General features: G+C 52.1%; 2 protein-coding genes across 3 annotated transcripts in view; both read left to right on the top strand.

Annotated features, from left to right (window-relative positions):
• The first annotated feature begins 948 nt into the window (after positions 1-948).
• TNNI2 (troponin I2, fast skeletal type) lies at positions 949-6707 on the top strand. Its single transcript, XM_008504691.2, has 8 exons — positions 949-1056; positions 2776-2805; positions 2978-2984; positions 4972-5013; positions 5292-5420; positions 5794-5883; positions 6016-6192; positions 6460-6707. The coding sequence occupies exons 2-8, from the start codon at positions 2798-2800 to the stop codon at positions 6556-6558; spliced, it is 552 nt and encodes a 183-aa protein (XP_008502913.1). The 5' UTR covers positions 949-1056; positions 2776-2797; the 3' UTR covers positions 6559-6707.
• Positions 6708-7548: 841 nt separating this feature from the next.
• Positions 7549-16309, top strand: part of LSP1 (lymphocyte specific protein 1) — a 44466-nt gene continuing 35705 nt past the window's right edge. Inside the window, exon 1 of one of the 2 annotated variants that reach the window (XM_030450952.1) lies at positions 7549-7676. In XM_030450952.1, coding sequence (XP_030306812.1) covers positions 7597-7676 — 80 coding nt within the window. In that variant the 5' untranslated portion in view covers positions 7549-7596. The remainder of the gene's footprint in view (positions 7677-16309) is intronic. The other variant, XM_030450954.1, reaches the window with a different exon arrangement.

Genomic DNA, 16309 nt, shown 5'->3' with positions numbered 1-16309 from the left:
GGGCTATGTCTGAACCAGCCTAAAAAACCCTGGCTGAGGGGGGAGGGAGTGCCTGGGCTGGGGGAGGAGGGCAGGAGCTGTTTGGACTCCTGTCTCCATGGGATCCCCTACACACACACACACACACACTGCATGTGCTGTGACTCTTGCTGGTGAATATTTCCAGCTACATTTCCACCTGCCTCTTTCTCAGCCCCATGGAGATACAGATCTGGGGTGTCTGGCACTGGAGGGGGGGTGGGTTTCTTTTCTTTCTTTTCTTGCTGGTGGTGTGGGGCTGCTTCCCCCATGCCCTTCCCCAGGCCCTACATTGCAGCCTCGGGGTGGGGGGTAGGTTGTGGTCTGCTGAGGCTGCACAGGTTTCATCAAAACCTTGAGTTGTGTTGAAGTATTTCAGATGGGGATGAGCTGCAAATGCTTCCTCTGTGCTAAGTGGGGTAAAAGGACCCTGGTAGGAGGGGATGGGGTTGCTCTGGCACTTGCAGTGGGTCAGGGGGTGATTCCTGAAGGACAGAGCTGCTCCCAAGCCCTTGGGGGATAACGGAGCTGTGCCTCTCTCCATGAAAAAGCCACTTCTTGTGTCTCCAACAGGAAACTTGGATATATCAGAGACCTAGCAGATGGATGGCTGTGTGCAGGCAGCCTGGGCTCCCCGCAGCCTTGAAGCCATATCTAGTGGTGCAGGTTGCTGGGAGGAGGAGGAGGAGGAAGAAGGCTCCCTCCTCAGCACTCCTGAGGAAGAGCAGCTCCCTGGGTGGTTTTTCTTCCCCACCATCTGGGTAGGAGTTGTCCTCCCTCTCCCCACGCCTCCAGCCCCTGCTTGCTGCCCTCTCCTCCAGGGCTGCCTGCCTGGCCTGCCCCAGCCAAGGGAGGTACACAAGAGACTCTTGCACATCATTGGTCTGAGAAGGTCTCCATGCCCTTAAAGAGAAGGTGGATTTTCTGCTGAGCCACCCGAGAAGCCCTTTTATACCTCCTTACTCAGCCAGCTGCCTGCGGCTGCCACTCCGTTCTCTCCAGCCAGCAGCACTCTCTGATTTTCTCCTCCAGACTTGGGTGAGCTGTTTTGCATGACTCTTACTGACCCAGCTTGCTCTTTGAGGGTGAGGGGGAGCAGATAACACTCACCTGAGGTTTAGAGAGAGAGAAGTTCCAGGTGGTGTGACCTGCTGAGAGAAAAGGGGGGGATGCTCATAAAAACCCCCTCCTTTGCCTGCAGGAGAGGGGCTCTGTGTTGAAAAATCTCTCTTTTCCAGTGACCTTCTTTCTCTCTGGTTCCATGCCTTCCCTTCCCATGGTTGGCTTTGCCCCCTGGATTGAGTGGCAAGGGCAAAGGGAGCTGCAGCCTCCCTGGCACTGACCTCCCCAGGGCCATGGGGTCCTTGCCTGGAGCTTGGGGATTGATGCTCCCTGCTCACAGCAACCTTTGCAGCACCTCCTTAACCCAAAACAAGCCGTGGGGCAAGGATGCCATCCAGAAGTTCTGTGTCCCCCACTGAGGAGCAGGTGACTTAGAGCCCAGGTTGCAGGCAGGAAGCTGCAGCCTGGTGTTGGCCCCTGACTTCTGCAGGACTCCCAGCAAAGGTGCTGCTGGAGAGGGGCTGTGTGGGGCAGGGATGCAAGGAGAAAAATAGCTGGAGTGCCTCGGCCACCCTGTCCCTCAGCTGCAGCCCTGCCACCTGTGGTGGCTTTTGCTTTGCATTGCCCTGACCTCCCTTGGCTGGCACAGGGGAAAGGCTCTGCTGGCCGAGGAGACAGCTGCAACTCCTGTAGCTCCCTGACCATTTTTAGAAGCACTTGACTCCCCTCCCCCACCCCAAAATAATGTGATGGGCCTGCACATTTTCCAGGATAAAATTTCCTTGGCCCTGCAGGCTGTGCCTCCTCCCTTGGGCATGAGCCCCTGTTAACACTTCACCTTCCAACAGAGCCTCCCAGGTCTGCAGGTAGCTGGGGCTTGGGGCTTTCCCTGCTCTGCAGACATTGCCTTGGGTTGGGCTTGGCCAACACTCCAGCCTCCTCCCAATAGGAGATACAAGATGGAGAGAAATGCCCTGCTAGGAGAGCAGAATTCTATTTACAGGGAGATAACTGACAGCACAACAAAGGTGACATCTCCCTTGATGTGCTGCTTTGTCCCTGCTGATGTTCCACTGAAAGGAAACACAGGGAATTGCTTGGGGAAACTCCTTCTGCCTTCACCAACAGCATTCAACCCCATTCCATATGCTGAGGTTGTTGCAAGAGGTTCCCATGCCCCACACAAGGGATGCATGTGCTACCTCTCAAGTCCTTCCTTGTCCCTTGGAATTCCTGCCTCCCTCTTTCCAGGTTGTCCCAACCCTCTGCAGCCTTTGGGATATTTCTTGATGAAGTGGGGCAAAACTGCAGGGCCCAGTGAAGCAGTAGCTTCAAAATAGCTTCTTCCTCTTTTTCTTTCATTGCACTGGGGGTTAAAAAAAAAAAAGGTGCTTGCAGGAGCTTCTGTCACACATCTCTGTGACCAAACCAAATGCTGCTGGGCCAGGAGGCCCTGATGCTGAGGCCTCTGTGGCTGTGAGTAAGGTTTGTGTTTGGCTCTCATCCCCAAGCTGCAGTCTAGTTCCCCATATGATGAAAATTTGGAGAAGTTGGGAAATCAGAACAAACCTGTTCCTCTTTTTTTTTTTATTTTTAATTTTTGTTTTCTAGAGGAATCTTGCTCTGTTTTTAAACCTGAGTTCACCAGTGTGAATAGTTGTGAAACTTTTTTTTTCTCTTTGGTTTTCATTGCAGGCTTACAACCACCTGAAGCAAGATGTCTGAGTAAGTTCCCATTTCTCTGTCTTTAACATGTTGGCATCTAAAAGCTTTTTTTTCAACTGCCAGCTTTTTATACTTGATAAAATTATTCTGCTGCTTTCTGATGAGGATGCTAACTGCCTTTTCCTCCCTTTCTCTTCCTTCCCTTCCTTGTCCATCTGCTCCTCCTGAACAGTGAAGAGGTAAGTGTGCCTTGCTGGGGTTTTTCCTTGAGCAGTTCCCATAGTTTTAGTCCTGGTTCCCCATTCCTCCTTAGGAAAAGCAGCTGCTGGGATCTGGGGTGGTGTGGGGTATGGCCTGAGGGCAAGGGGGAAGTTCCTATCAAAGCCTTCTTGCTGACTGCCTGTGATAAAGATGGGAAGCAGAAGGAAAGAATATCCCTTTTGAAGGTCTTTTTTACCTCCTGGTGTGGAGTTAGCTGCTTTTCCCCCTCATTTCTTGTTCCCCTGGCCGGCCACGAGATGGTGCTGGGAAGGCAGTGGTCCAGAGCCTCCTCCATCCCTTGTCTTTACACCCAGCCATTGCTCAAGCATCCTCCTGTCCTTTACCACACCCAGAGCCTTGGTTTGGTTTGTTTTTTGGTTTTTTTTGCCCACCAAGCACTGCCAAATCACTTCTCAAAGTCGATCTGGACTAAGGGCAGGATGGAGGTTGAACCCTTAGCAAGTTCTGGGCTGCCCTTGAAACCTGGGGGTGGCTGTGGAAATGCAAGGGAAGGTGTAGGAGAGTTGTGAATGGCTTTGTCACTCCATCTTAGCAAGCTGTTCCATCCTCCATCTCTCCTTGGCACCTCTCCATATGTCCAGAACACCACAAGCTCAATCTTGTCCTCACCAAGAGAAAAGAGGATTTCAGGGACATACAGAAACTTCACAAGAAGGTGCTGATGTCCCAGCAGATTCTTCACTGAGCCCAGGCCAGGCTGGGAGGACACTTTTTTGCTAAGGTGCCACTTTTCAGAGGGAGAATAAGCCCTGCACTGACAGTGCTCAGGGCATCTGCTCTCTCGTGGCCCATGGCCAGATTCATGATGAGCAAAATCCTGCCAGCTACTGACATCCTGCATCTCAGAGCTGGGTGCTTTGCCCCTGCAGAGCCCTTCAGCCCTGTCAGGAGGGCCTTGGCACCATTTGCATATACAAACCAAGACAGATGTTCTGACATTTAGCTCTGCAGATCCTTATCCACTTCCTCCTCTCTGCAGCACAGACACACACACACACACCCAGTGCTGCTTTCTCACTCCCCCACCAGTATATCACAAGTCAGGGTGAGCTTCCCCTTGCCCCAGCCTCACTCAGCTTTGTTCAGTCTTTTGGGCAAAATGCTGCCAAAACGGCTGCACACCAAGGTTGTGGCTTTTTTTTTTTTCAAGAATTGAGAGCTGTGGTCTCTGTTCCTGCACATCACAGGTGCAGAAGGGCAGGCTCGGTCTTCCAGGCTTTCTCCAGGGAAGGAGGAGCCAGTTTGCATTTGCAGCCCCAGCCTCATGGCCCTCCTGGCCAAAGCAGCCTCCAGAGCTGCAGATCCTGTGGCTGTGTCTGTCCTCCAGCTGGGATTCATCCCTGAGGCCCTGGACCTTCCTCCCCACTGCATGGGAACCCAGTGACCTGGGGAAAAGTTGCGAAAGGGGTTGGTGTCTGTCATAGTATCATGTGCAGCATCACCTACCCTGGGGCTTTTCAGCTCCAGAAATTCCATAGCCTCCATGTTGACACCTGCCTGACCATCTTCTTCACCTTGTGTGCCAGGGACTGCTCAGGAAAATCATCCCCCAGCTCCAGGGTGCCCAGGGGCATCCAGGATTTTGCACTCATCCATGGTTGAGTGCAAAGCAAAACGTATGTCCTAGAGAAAAGGAAGTGAAAGAAAAAGCTAAAAGCCCCAAGAAGCCAAGTTTGAAGCTATACACAGATCTTTATCATCCTCATCATCTTCTCCTGAGGCACTCTGGAGGTTTTTGCTACCTGAGGTTGCAGGGCTGGGTTCATAGAGAGCCTCCTCTTTTGGGTGCTGCTGGTTTGGGGACCAACCATGTGTCGAGCCATAGATCCTGGTTGAAGCCAACTCCCTGGCATGGCTGCAGGTCCTTGGCAGACTGGGGGGTTGTATGGGGAAGGGGAATGGGCACCCTATAACCTGTTGCTCTCTCATTCCTCCCCCTTGCAGAAAAAGAGGAGGGCAGCCACTGCCCGTCGGCAGCACCTGAAGGTATGAATGGCACTGCTGGTTGTCCTGAGCATCCCAATCCCATCCTCAGCCAGCACTCTCCCTCCTGGAAAAGGCCATAGTGCACAACCTGGGAGCCCTTCACACCCTTCCCCACTCCTTATTGGGTTCCCACCACTATCCCTTACGTGGAGATGCTGGTATTGATGTGGAGCTCCCTGAGCTGCCTCTCCATCAGGGCTCTCCCTTCCTTTCCAACCCCCCCTTGCTGTCTTCTCTTGCCTCCACTCCATGCTGACCATCTTCCTCCTGCCTTCCAGAGTGCTATGCTCCAGCTTGCTGTCACTGAAATAGAAAAAGAAACAGCTGCTAAAGAAGTGGAAAAGCAAAACTACCTGGCAGAGCATTGCCCTCCTCTGTCACTCCCAGGATCCATGCAGGAACTCCAGGTAGAGACTTCTTGAATGTTTTCACTCTGCTGGAGCAGAAAAACTGTGGTTGCATCTGGCAGCCTGGTGGATCTAGGCTGTCCTCCCCATCTCAGCCCCCTTCTTATCTGTGGGTGCCCTTGGGGTGGTTGGAGAGCCAGCTGTGGTGTGAAGGGGTCTGTGCAGGAAAGCTGCATTTTTAAGCATGTGTTGAGGCAGCGTTTCCTTGAAGATGGTTTCATGGAGACCAGGAGCTGGCCTATGAGCCACCCTTTGCCATCTGGTCTTGACCCCATCTGGTATTCTGGGTTCTTTCAGAGCCAGAGCAGTCAGGAGAGCAGAATCACACGTGTGGCTTTCACCAGTCAATGACTGTCTCTGTTTCCCCTCCCAGGAGCTGTGCAAAAAGCTTCATGCCAAGATAGACGCAGTGGATGAGGAGAGGTATGACACAGAGGTGAAGCTACAGAAGACCAACAAGGAGGTGAGTTTCTGCCAACACCATCCCTCAGGGGAACCTCCAGCCTCTTCCTGCCCCCCGGGTCCATCTCATGAAACCCACGCCCTGCTTTCTCCCTATTCCCTCCATCCCTCCATCCCATTTTTCTCCCCACAGCTGGAAGATTTGAACCAGAAGCTCTTTGACCTGCGGGGCAAGTTCAAGAGGCCAGCGCTGCGCAGGGTGCGCATGTCCGCAGATGCCATGCTGAGGGCTCTGCTGGGCTCCAAGCACAAGGTCAACATGGACCTCCGAGCCAACCTGAAGCAAGTCAAGAAGGAGGACACTGAGAAGGTACTTCCCCATTTTTCAGGGCTCACACCTCCCTGGGTGACAGGCAGGGTGGGGGGTGAGCTTTTCCCCATAATGTTCCTGCTCGCTGTGTCCTCCTCTGGTACCCACGATGTTGAAAAAGGAGAGAGCAGCCAAAAAAAAAAGATGTACACGGGGGTGGAATTGGGTTCTTCTTGCTGATAATGGGTTTTCCGTGGGTGGAAGGGCAAAGGGCCCCACTTGGGTGGGTTCTCACTGCTTGCACCCCTGTGCTCATCCCTCCCCCAGGAGAAAGACCTCCGTGATGTTGGTGACTGGCGGAAGAACATCGAGGAGAAGTCTGGCATGGAGGGCAGGAAGAAGATGTTTGAGGCTGGCGAGTCCTAAGCACCTTGGCTCTCTACACCCATCCTCTGCTCTCTCCTGTCCCTGCCAGCACCCTGGGCCCAAGGGCACTGGGTGCCATTTTTCTCTGGTTTTGCCAAGAGCTGCCCCCGAGCAGCAGCGGTGTAAATAAAGCTTTGGTGGGAGAGGCAGATGTCACCTGCTTGGGGGACAAGACCCCAACCCGTGCCGTGGGCCAGCAGGGTCTGTCCCCACCGTGGGGGTCCTGGTGGGGTCAAGAAGGCTTTGACAAGGGCTGTGCTGATGGGGTGGGGACAGAGGACACCTCTGCTGTGGGTCTCCCCCTGAAGCTGGGTGTGCACATCCCCCTCACTGCAGGGAGGGAAGGGTGAGGTTGTGCCCTGCTGGCATCCTCCTCCTGCCAGGCTGTACCACTGCCTCCTGGCCATGTCCTTCACCAGCTGTGAAGAGATAAAGAGCCCAAACCCCAGGAGGTTCTGCAGAACCTCCACCCGTGGTTCCAGCATGGGGAAGAAGCAGAGGTAGGCAGGGAGGTGACAGCTGCAGGGCAGAAGCCCCTTTGGCTCCAGGTGGCTTTGAGAGGTCTGGACAACCTCAGCAGGTCCTGCAGCAGGACCTTGGGAGCCAGTGCACTGTAAGGTGCTGTGGTTTGGAGATGCTGTTGTCCCAAAGTGGTGTGGGCAGCTGGGGGAGTGGGGGGGTCACTCCTCTCCCTGCCACAGTGGGGATGTTTGTGCCCCCTCCTTCCCCTTTGAATTACCCCAACACTTTTCAATTTTAAGCTGGTGGCAGAGGAGAAACTTTGAAACAGTCCAAATGGTTTAAAGAAAAAAACAACAACAAAAAAACCCCTCCAACAACAAAAAACCCACAACAAACCAACACACAAAAAAACCCCCCAAAAAACCACCGCCCAAATTTGCCTTCCTTCTGCCCCTCTCCCATCCCCCCCAAACCCTCAGCCCATGAAGTTTCCGGCACATTTCACTTCTGCTGAGCACAGGAAAAGCCAAACAGAGACAGCACCCTTGTTCCCCAGCTGTCTGGGGGCCCCAGAAGATGTCAGACCCTGAGGGGTGCCAGGAGGGTGCAGAAGGCTTAAACCCTGTAGAAGACGAATGCCCCAGGGAGAGTGAGAGGTAAGGATTGGGAACTGGGGACCCCAACATCCCAGCTGCCTCCCAGACCCAGAAAACTGAGGCTGGGAAGCTGGGAGGGGTGATGGTGGGGAAGGAGGATGGTGAGGACAAAATGGTCATGATGAGGTATGAGGCTGAAATGGACCTTTTGGTGAGGTCCTCCAGCTAGGGAGGGGTTTGGCCTCCTAAGGGTCTCATCTTCTTTGGGCTTCAAAGACTTCAGAAGGGGGGGAGATGGTCAAGGGGAGAGCCAGAGCTCCAGCAGCAGGCAAGCTCAGCAAGGGCTCTGGCAACCTGAACTTGCACTTGAAATCAGCCCCATCTTTAAGACCATTGGGTAGAAACCAGCTGCCTTCTCTCCTTGCAGCACCTGCTAAAGTTTCTTGACTCCAAGTTAATGAACCTGATGAGGTTTCAAGCTGCTTGCTGTAGGGTTCTCCACCTCCACCAGCCTACACTCTGGTTTTTTATCAGCAGAGATTGTAAAATCTGGGGTCTGTCTGCACCCTCAGGGACAGCTTTCCATGGGGTTAAAAGGGGATGGACCAGCATCAGAGACCACATCAGTCTGAGGTGGAGGCAGACAGAGATAAGCTGGGGTATAAGCAAGGTTCATCCCCCCCAAAGTGGTTTGGACTAGATTCAGGCTGAGCATCCAGGGGCTTGGAGGAGGGGGTTGCCTGATTTTCTACCTCCAGCTTCAAAGCTTGCATTAGCATCTTTCCCTAGGGCTTCTGAGAGCCAGCACAGTTAGTGCTGATGGGGAAAAAAACCCACTTTGGGTGACAACAGGAGGCGAAAGCTGTGTCATCTCCTGTAGTGCCAGCTTGTAGTTTTGCCTGACATCTGACAGCAATTATCTTTGGCTGAGGGCTTGACTGGAAGCTTCAAAAGGCAGTGGAAGGCTCTGTGCATGGCTCTGCTGAAACAAAGGGGAAACCTTGGCTGCTGGAGGGTTCCTCAGTGTGCTCCATGGTATTCCCAGCATGGCTCCAGCCTGACCATGCCTCTGCTCCAGGCTCAGTTCACCTTGCAGGAGCATGGAGCAGATGGTCCCTGTCCCCTCTTGCTGCTGCAGGTGCAAGGGAGATGGGCAGAGCCAGGGCCAGGTGGGGACACAGGGGCAGCTCCTTCCCTTCTCTGCTTTCTGCTGGAATTTCAGCAAAAGCAGAGGCTGGCTGGAGGGGTCTGGTCTCTACCACCCCAATCCTTACAGCCTTTAGACATTTGTTTTAAAAAAACCAGGGATATGACTGCTGATGGCAGGATGGCACAACCCTTCCTCCTTAGCTGCATTTTAGAATTACCACGAAACAAGAAGCTTGATAGAAAAGAAGTGGCAAGCAAATGGTAACTTCCTTTTTTTTTATTTGTTTGGTTTTGAAATATGGAGAATTACTTTCCCCCCTGACTTGTGTAATAGTTTCATGTGTAGCTCTCAACTTCTCCTGCTTTTACCTGTGTTATTTAAAGGCTTGCTGGTTGGTGCTTTGCACTCTGAAAAGGGAGGAAGGAAACCTTTGGGGTGATCTTTTCTCCCCCTGTGTCTAGCTCAGCTCTCTGATCTCCTCTCCTTGAGGACAAAGCTCTCTGCAAGCTGCCCTGGGTGTGGATGGGGTCAGGAGGGTGCTCCTGGAGAGGTGAGCAGGGAATCCTGAGACAGCTGCCAGGAAAGAAATCCCAGTGTAAAAGCACAGTGAGGAGCTAGGGGCTGAAAAATGCTGTCAGGTTTGCTTAAAGGAGGAACTTTCTCTATTGTGCACAGTGCCCAGTGCATGCAGAAGTGGAGCTTGTCTTAGGAAATGTCCCAGAAATCCTAATTTGGGCAGGGCTTGCTCTGTTTCCCCACACAGATGGGGACTTGCTGGCAAAGCCTTGCTGACACCAGTGTAACACCACCTGAACCAAACTGGTGTTGTGCTCCCTTCCTCAAACTGAAGTGGCTGCATAAGAAACTCCTGCAGTGTAAGCCTGGGCTGAAGCTTTTCCAGCTGGGGTGGGCTCTGGGGAGGTGGCTGCTTGGCTCCTGCTGTCCTGGTGGGACAAGAGGGTGATGGATCAAACCCTGGATAGTGGGAGCCTGAGCTGCCTTCCACCAGGGCTAGATAACCCAGTAGTTATTGGGGCTGTTAATTAGGGCACACTCCATAGAGCTCTGGATGCTCCAAGCAGCCCCTGACCTTAGTTGCTCTCCCACTGCTGTGCTTGAGCTCTGCAGGATATTGGCACCTGAGAGCAGAAACCTGGCTCACCAGCCTGATTTCTCTCACCTGTGGGCTCTGAGCTGAGAAATGGGTTTCTCCCTCATTCCCCCATCTCCTGGGGCTCCCTACCCCATGTGCTGCAGAGAGCAGCCCATGAATGGGCACTGCCTGGGGGGAGGTTCTGCTGGGCTGGCAGCCTCAGGCTTGGCTTTGTCACGTCTTTCCCAGCTGTCTTGGATTCTCCAGATCCTTAGAGGAGTCTGGGTGAGTGCTGTTGCTAAGTATACCCAGGACTGGAAGGAGACTAGCTGGGAAAATTGATAGGTGGAGAATCTTTGGATCCTTCAGCTCACCAGAGTCCTTGGGGGAGGGATGGAGGGATGGAGGGATGGCTGATCCCTGCTCAGTCTGACCCAGCTGGGCTCATTAAAGCAGAAAAATGGTAGGGAAATGAACAGGGAAGCACCAGATGGAGAATTTAATGAAGCTGGGCAATACTTCAGCATTTCCAAATTGGCTACAGGTACCCTGGCAGGGGCATCAGGGCTAAGGAACAGTCTCTAAATATAGGGGAGGTATCAGGTGGCTTCACTGCCCCTTTCTCCTTGAAAAAAAACCAACTCAAAAACAAACCACCCAAAACTTGGCTTGCCTTGCCTCACCTCTGAGCTTATCTTGCAGTGTGAACCTCTGGGTTTGGAGGTATGTGTTAAAGTAGGGAATTGCCCAGCAGCCTTTCTTTGAGCTTTACCTTTTCCCTTTTTTTTTTTAATTTTATTTTAAACCACAGCAGACTCTCTGCTGGTTGGAGGGTTGGCTGTTTCCAAACTCTTGGTGAGAAGTCTGGCTGTGTAGCCTCTGGGAATCCTGGATTTTGGAGAGACCTGGCTGGGAGGAAAGCTCTGCTGTCCCAGGAACCAACCTGGGGAGTAAGGAGAGGAGGTTTTGCCAGACCAGCATTGCTGGAGTGGAATCAGGGAGGTGCTGCTGGACGAAGGGGAGGCAGAGGCAGGGTCCAGCCTGCATCCCTGGGGCACCCACACCCACCCTCTGCTGCACCCCAGAGGGAGAGCTCTTCTGGGGCTGGTTTGGGAACAAAGCAGAGATGTTTGGGCCTGGCAGGACCTGACTGCATCCCCCAGGGTGGAAATAACCCCAAGGGAGAGTTGCTGTTGGAGGATACAGTGGTGCTTAGGGGGTGTCCTGGCTTTGGGATGGAGACTGGGACAGCTCAGGGTTTATTGCACGCAGGGTTTGTGCCACTTTGCATCAGCTGGATGCTTGTCTGCTCCCTCTGAAATCAGCCCCTCTGCCAGGGACAAATTCTGTGTTACCAAAAAGCCTCTCTCCCAGCCCTGTTGCTGTTGCTGTATTGCACAGGCAGTGTGTGCCATGCCTTTTATCAACTCCTTGCCAGACACTTTGGAAAATATGATTTCTTCTTCTCTGCTTGTGCATACGTGTGCTTTTCTGCTGCACAAGCACTTTCCTTTCCATTGCAAGCTTGCTCCAGAGCCATGAGCATTGACAAACCTTGAATTATTGACAGACCCCAAACCATCACCACTGCCAACCTTTTGGGAGGGGCAAAGTCCTCCCTCAGCAAAACTGATGGCAATAATTGCTTCCTCTTCAAACAAGTGTCTCCTTGCAGTTGTCCCCTAGCTTCAGGAGCTGCCAGCAGTGTGTATGAGCTGTGCTCAGGAGCAGACTGATGTAACACAAAAGCTGCTGGGGTTTCCTCCTTCCTTGGGGTGGCATTTCCCTCTGCAGCTTCTTCGCTGCAGTTGCCATCTTCCTGGACACAACCTCAGCTCCCCCTTGTGCAGAGGGGCTCTTCTTAACCTTGGGGTGGCCCTCACTTTGAAGTATTAATGACCATACCCCCCTTGATGGAACCCTGGGTTGGTCTTCAGGCTTTTTAGATCCCTGATGATGGATGGATATTGGCAGGTTGAGATCAGGACAAGGGACAGCTTGAAGTGAGGGTACAGCTCAGAAGCAGGAGCTGCCAGATGATGCTTCAGGATTCCTTCTTATCCATTAGACTTCCCATTGCCATCCTGGCAGTGGGAGGCAGGGATTGATGGATGCTCAAGCTGCTTGGGGTGCAGTCTGGGGCTATAGCTGAGCCTCAAGCCAGCTGCAGGTGAGGGATTTTGTACCAGGCAGAAGATGACCAGGTTCAGGCACAGGGCTGAACACACCCAGCAGTCCCACCCTGCAAAGTGTGTTGTTTGGTTTTGGGTGATACTGAACACATCACACGGATGCCACTTGGTAAAAGAAGGTGGTGCCTCTGTGTCAGATTGAGTCCCTCTCATGTAAAACATGAGAGGTGGCTGAAGGAGTCTGCAGCTGCCCAGTGTCCATCTCTCAGCTGGACCAAAGATCACCCCATTTATTTTAAATGGACATTCAAGCTTTACATTCATTCAGCAGCAAACTGGTGAGCAAAGCTCACCAAGGCAACATGATGGGGCCTTTTTTAGACATTTCCTTCAGTGGAGGGACAACCTCTTGGCACCCAGCTGAGTATGGCTTCTTCAGCCCAACCAAAATCTTTTGTCCTCCTTCTTGACCCTGGCTGGAGGGACATCCCAAAGAGCTGGAGCCAGTCTCTTGTCCTGTAATGACCCTCCTGAGCAGGCTGGGAGTGTCTTATCTGCAGCCATTGTTTTGTCTTCCTGCCTCCCAATGGCTCTGTTGTTTTAACTTAATCTAAAGATATGGTTCACCCTTCAGTGCTGGCTGGAAGTGTTGGACCAGCTCTGCTTCTCCAGGGCTTGGCTGAGTCATTTGGCCTTGGCCCTGGGCTGCAAAACCTGAGTGACAATTCAGGGCAGTGACTCCATGGCATCTGTCCCTGGTTGCACATCCCCTGGCTGATGCTCACACTGCTTCTCTTTGCTTCCCTTCTCCCCCTTCTAGAAATCCAGCTTTTAGTCGTTCCTTTTGGTTCCTTAATCCTTTCCCTCATTTGTGTCACCCCTGGAGCAAAGCAGCTTCCCTTCCAAGGCTTGAAACTTCCACCTCCACTGCCACTGGGAGGTGATTGGGATTTTGGGATTGAAGAAGCCCCATAGACAGGGTCCCTCCTCCATTCTGCACAGAGGAGAAGGGTGGCAGAGGAAGAGGGATGTCCCCTCCAGACCCAGCTTCCTCCCCCTCTCCTTTCTGCCTCTTTGGATGCCACAGGAAGAAAGCAATCATGGATCCCAAGCCAAATACTTCAGATTTAGTGTGACATGGTGTTTGCTGACTTGCTCACAATTCCACATGTTCTTCATGATGCTTTTTTGAGGTTGTGGGCCAGGGAAAAGCAGCTCCCACCTCGAGCACCCCCTCCCTTGGGTCATGTGTTGGCTTGGAAATGCTCCCTCCTGAGTCCCAGCCAGGGCAGAGGGAGATTTGCAGGGAAATATTGCTGGGATTTCTTCCCCTGCACCCTCAGCTAATTGCACAGAACAAAGAATCCCAGAATGGTTTGGGTTGGAAGGGACTTTAAAGGTCATCTAGTTCCAATGCCCCTGCATAGGCAGGGGTATTTAGTTGAAGGTATTTCAAATACCTTCAATTATTTCTTGAATAGTATGACTTTTAAAAACTAAATCACAGACAATTTTAAGACAAAATATCACTTGTAAAACATTTTGGAATATCCCTTAAAATATTTTTCCACCTCCAATCACCTCTAAAGCACAAAAAAAGTCTTCAGAAAAGCAAGACATCTGCTCTAACTTTTATACAAGTTAATCCTACTGACTACTGAGTAGGAAAAAAACCACAGACAAGACTTCACTTCAGAGCAGTACTTAGTTAAAGATTAATTAATTGACCTTTTGGCAGTGTACAGTGGGAGAGAAGTCACAAAGAGAAAGCTGCACGGGGAACTCCAACCAGCCCAGGTTGCTCCAACCCCTGACCTTGGACACTGCCAGGGATGGGGCACCCACAACTTCCCTGGGCACCCTGGGACAGGGGCTCAGCACCCTCATGGCAAAGAATTTCTTCCTGATGGCTAACCTAAATCTCCTCTTTTCCACTTCTAAGCCATTACTCCTTGTCCTTGTCCATGCCCTTGTGAAAAGTCCCTCCCCCAGCTCTCCAGTAGGTCCCTTCAGGTACTGGAAGGTTACTGGAAGGTCTCCCCACATCATTTGCTGAGGTGTCTGACAGCACATTTTTGTTTTAAAATGGTTTTGGTGTGTTTTTTGGTGTGAAAGAGACAAGGAGCTGCTTTTGGCCACGGGACACCCTGTTTCTTGGGATTCTCTCTGCCTGCCTCTTTTGGCCTTTGTATTTATTTGGCAGCCCAGAAGTGAGTGCTGGCAAAATAAGCTAATTGGGAATTAGGGATGAAGGTGAGCTGGGCAAAGCCTGGCCATCAGGATAACACATTAACCACACCATCTATACAACTGAAATACCAGTGGCTGTGCTCCTCAGTGAACTGGGACTCCCAGGGTTAGGGTCTGCCAGACTGGTTTTGAAGTGGGGTTTTCATGTGCGTGGTGAAGAGAGCTTAGGGAGGTGTTGGGCTGGGGTGAGAGGTTTGGGATAGCAGAGGGAAGGATACATCATTTAAAAGGCAAACCAGAGAGACCCCCATTCTGCTCCATCGTCTTAGGAGGCTCCATCATCTTATGGTGGAAGTGCAGGGTCCCCTGCTGAAACAAAGCTGCTTCATTCTTGCTGGGGAGCCAAAGCTCTTCATGCAAGAACATCTTCTCTGGGTGGGATCCCACCACTGACATGGCATGGACCTCTAGAAACCATGCTGGCAGCTGATGGCACATTTAAAGGACTGGCCCTCAAAATGACTGCACCTTGGGGCTCATGCAGTGCTTTTGCATCCCACTGCAGAAAGTTCTTTGGGCTGCTTTTCTGTGCTAGCAGGACTAGAGTTATTTTTTCTTTTTGCTTCTTTTTTATTTTATTTTTTAAATTTTCCATTTTTTTCTTTTATTTTTTTTAGATCATGTGTTAGCCTCCAACTGATTTTGCAACCAGTCCTACATAGCAGAGTGATTGTGTCATTGGTGGGAACTGGTGCAGCCCTATCTCTCTGGGAATTCTGCCCTCCCTCCCTCCTCCATGGAGCCAAATTCACTCCCTCCTGGACTCTCCCCTTCTCTCCTTCCCCTGCTGCAGGGAAGAGCTCTGGAAGCTCTCCTCTGCTCTGCACCCTGTTTCTGGGTGCTCCAGGCATCCCTGTTCCTCTAGCAGGGTGAGGTTTGTGCTGCAGGGATTCCTGGTGCTGCTGCTTCTTTAAACAGTGCTAAAAAAGATGAATTAATCCTTCATTTTGTTTATCCTGGGTCTGCTGCACTCCTGCCTGCTTCCTGGGGGGACCAGGAGGTTTGTTTGTGGGAAAGCAGCTGTAGGACTGATGATGTAGGACACTGACCTCCCTGCCCTTGGTGTGTGTCAGCCTGGTGCACCTGGGCTTGGCAATGAGAGAGGGAGAAGAGGGGCCAGAAGGAGCCCCTGTTTTGCAGGGTGATGGATTTTTCCTCCACTTCTCTTTTCCTGTGAACCCTTAGGTCCAGCCTTTCAGCTTTGGAATAGTGGATTTAAGTGCCCCCTGTCCCACAGAGATGGGGACAGTGACCCTGTTAATGTGCTGCTGAGGGTGCATGGTTCCCTCCTCCTTGCAAACTCTGAGTTTAGGAAGAGGGTCCTGCTCTGTCCTCCTCTCCCTGGGGCTCCTGCAAGGACCCTGGTGCTGTCAGAGGAAGAATAAGCTTTATTGCCATATCTGCTGTCTGTCTTAGAGATGAAAGCCAGGAAGAAGGGCAGGAAACCTCCCAAGAGGTGGAGTAGCACAGCTACCTTGTGAAGGCAGCAGGGAGGCAATGTAGGGACTCCTTTCCTCAGTGCTTCACAATTTAGCACCTTAGATCAGTAAGAACTAATTTTGCAACCTCTCTCTGGTCCTGGATTTCATCACCCAGCAGGGGTTTTATTCCCCCTGGTTACTGAAGGTCCCTGTCACTGAGAAGCAGTCAGTCCTGGGCTTGGGGTGGAAGTCTGCTTGAGTGCTTGCAAGAAGAGGACCTCATGCTGGCAGCCCCCAGGAGACAAATTCTGGTGTCCAGGCTGGGGGAAACAACAGCTTAAGTCCCTCTGCCCCTTTACACAGAGGATCTGGCATCCAGTAGGTAGTGGGGGGCTATCAGCTCAGCCCTTCTCCTGATTCCCCCAGCTCCTCCTCAGCTCCTTGGGGCTCACCTGGCATCTCTGCCTGAAATAAAAAAGCTGCTGGGATATTATTCAGCCCCCAGTTGCTGCTGGCCCATGGCTGCTCCTCTGGTTTGTGTTTTTGGCTGGCTCAGGTCCTGGGAGTCAGTGGCAGGTTTGGACCCATTCTCTTTGCAAGGAAAGAAAAAAAACCCTGGTTGTGCATATTTCATTTCAGCTCTGTGG

Source organism: Calypte anna, chromosome 5 (genome assembly GCF_003957555.1).
Source record: "Calypte anna isolate BGI_N300 chromosome 5, bCalAnn1_v1.p, whole genome shotgun sequence".
Classification (NCBI taxonomy): Eukaryota; Metazoa; Chordata; class Aves; order Apodiformes; family Trochilidae; genus Calypte; species Calypte anna.
The sequence above is the reverse complement of the archived record's forward strand: the minus strand, read 5'-3'. Positions and strand labels throughout refer to the sequence as shown.

Excerpts from the sequence above, each read along its gene's own strand:
- TNNI2 (XM_008504691.2), top strand. Across the intron at positions 5,014-5,291 it reads CCCGTCGGCAGCACCTGAAG|AGTGCTATGCTCCAGCTTGC; the intron begins GTATGAATGGCA and ends CCTGCCTTCCAG. Across the intron at positions 5,421-5,793 it reads GATCCATGCAGGAACTCCAG|GAGCTGTGCAAAAAGCTTCA; the intron begins GTAGAGACTTCT and ends TTCCCCTCCCAG.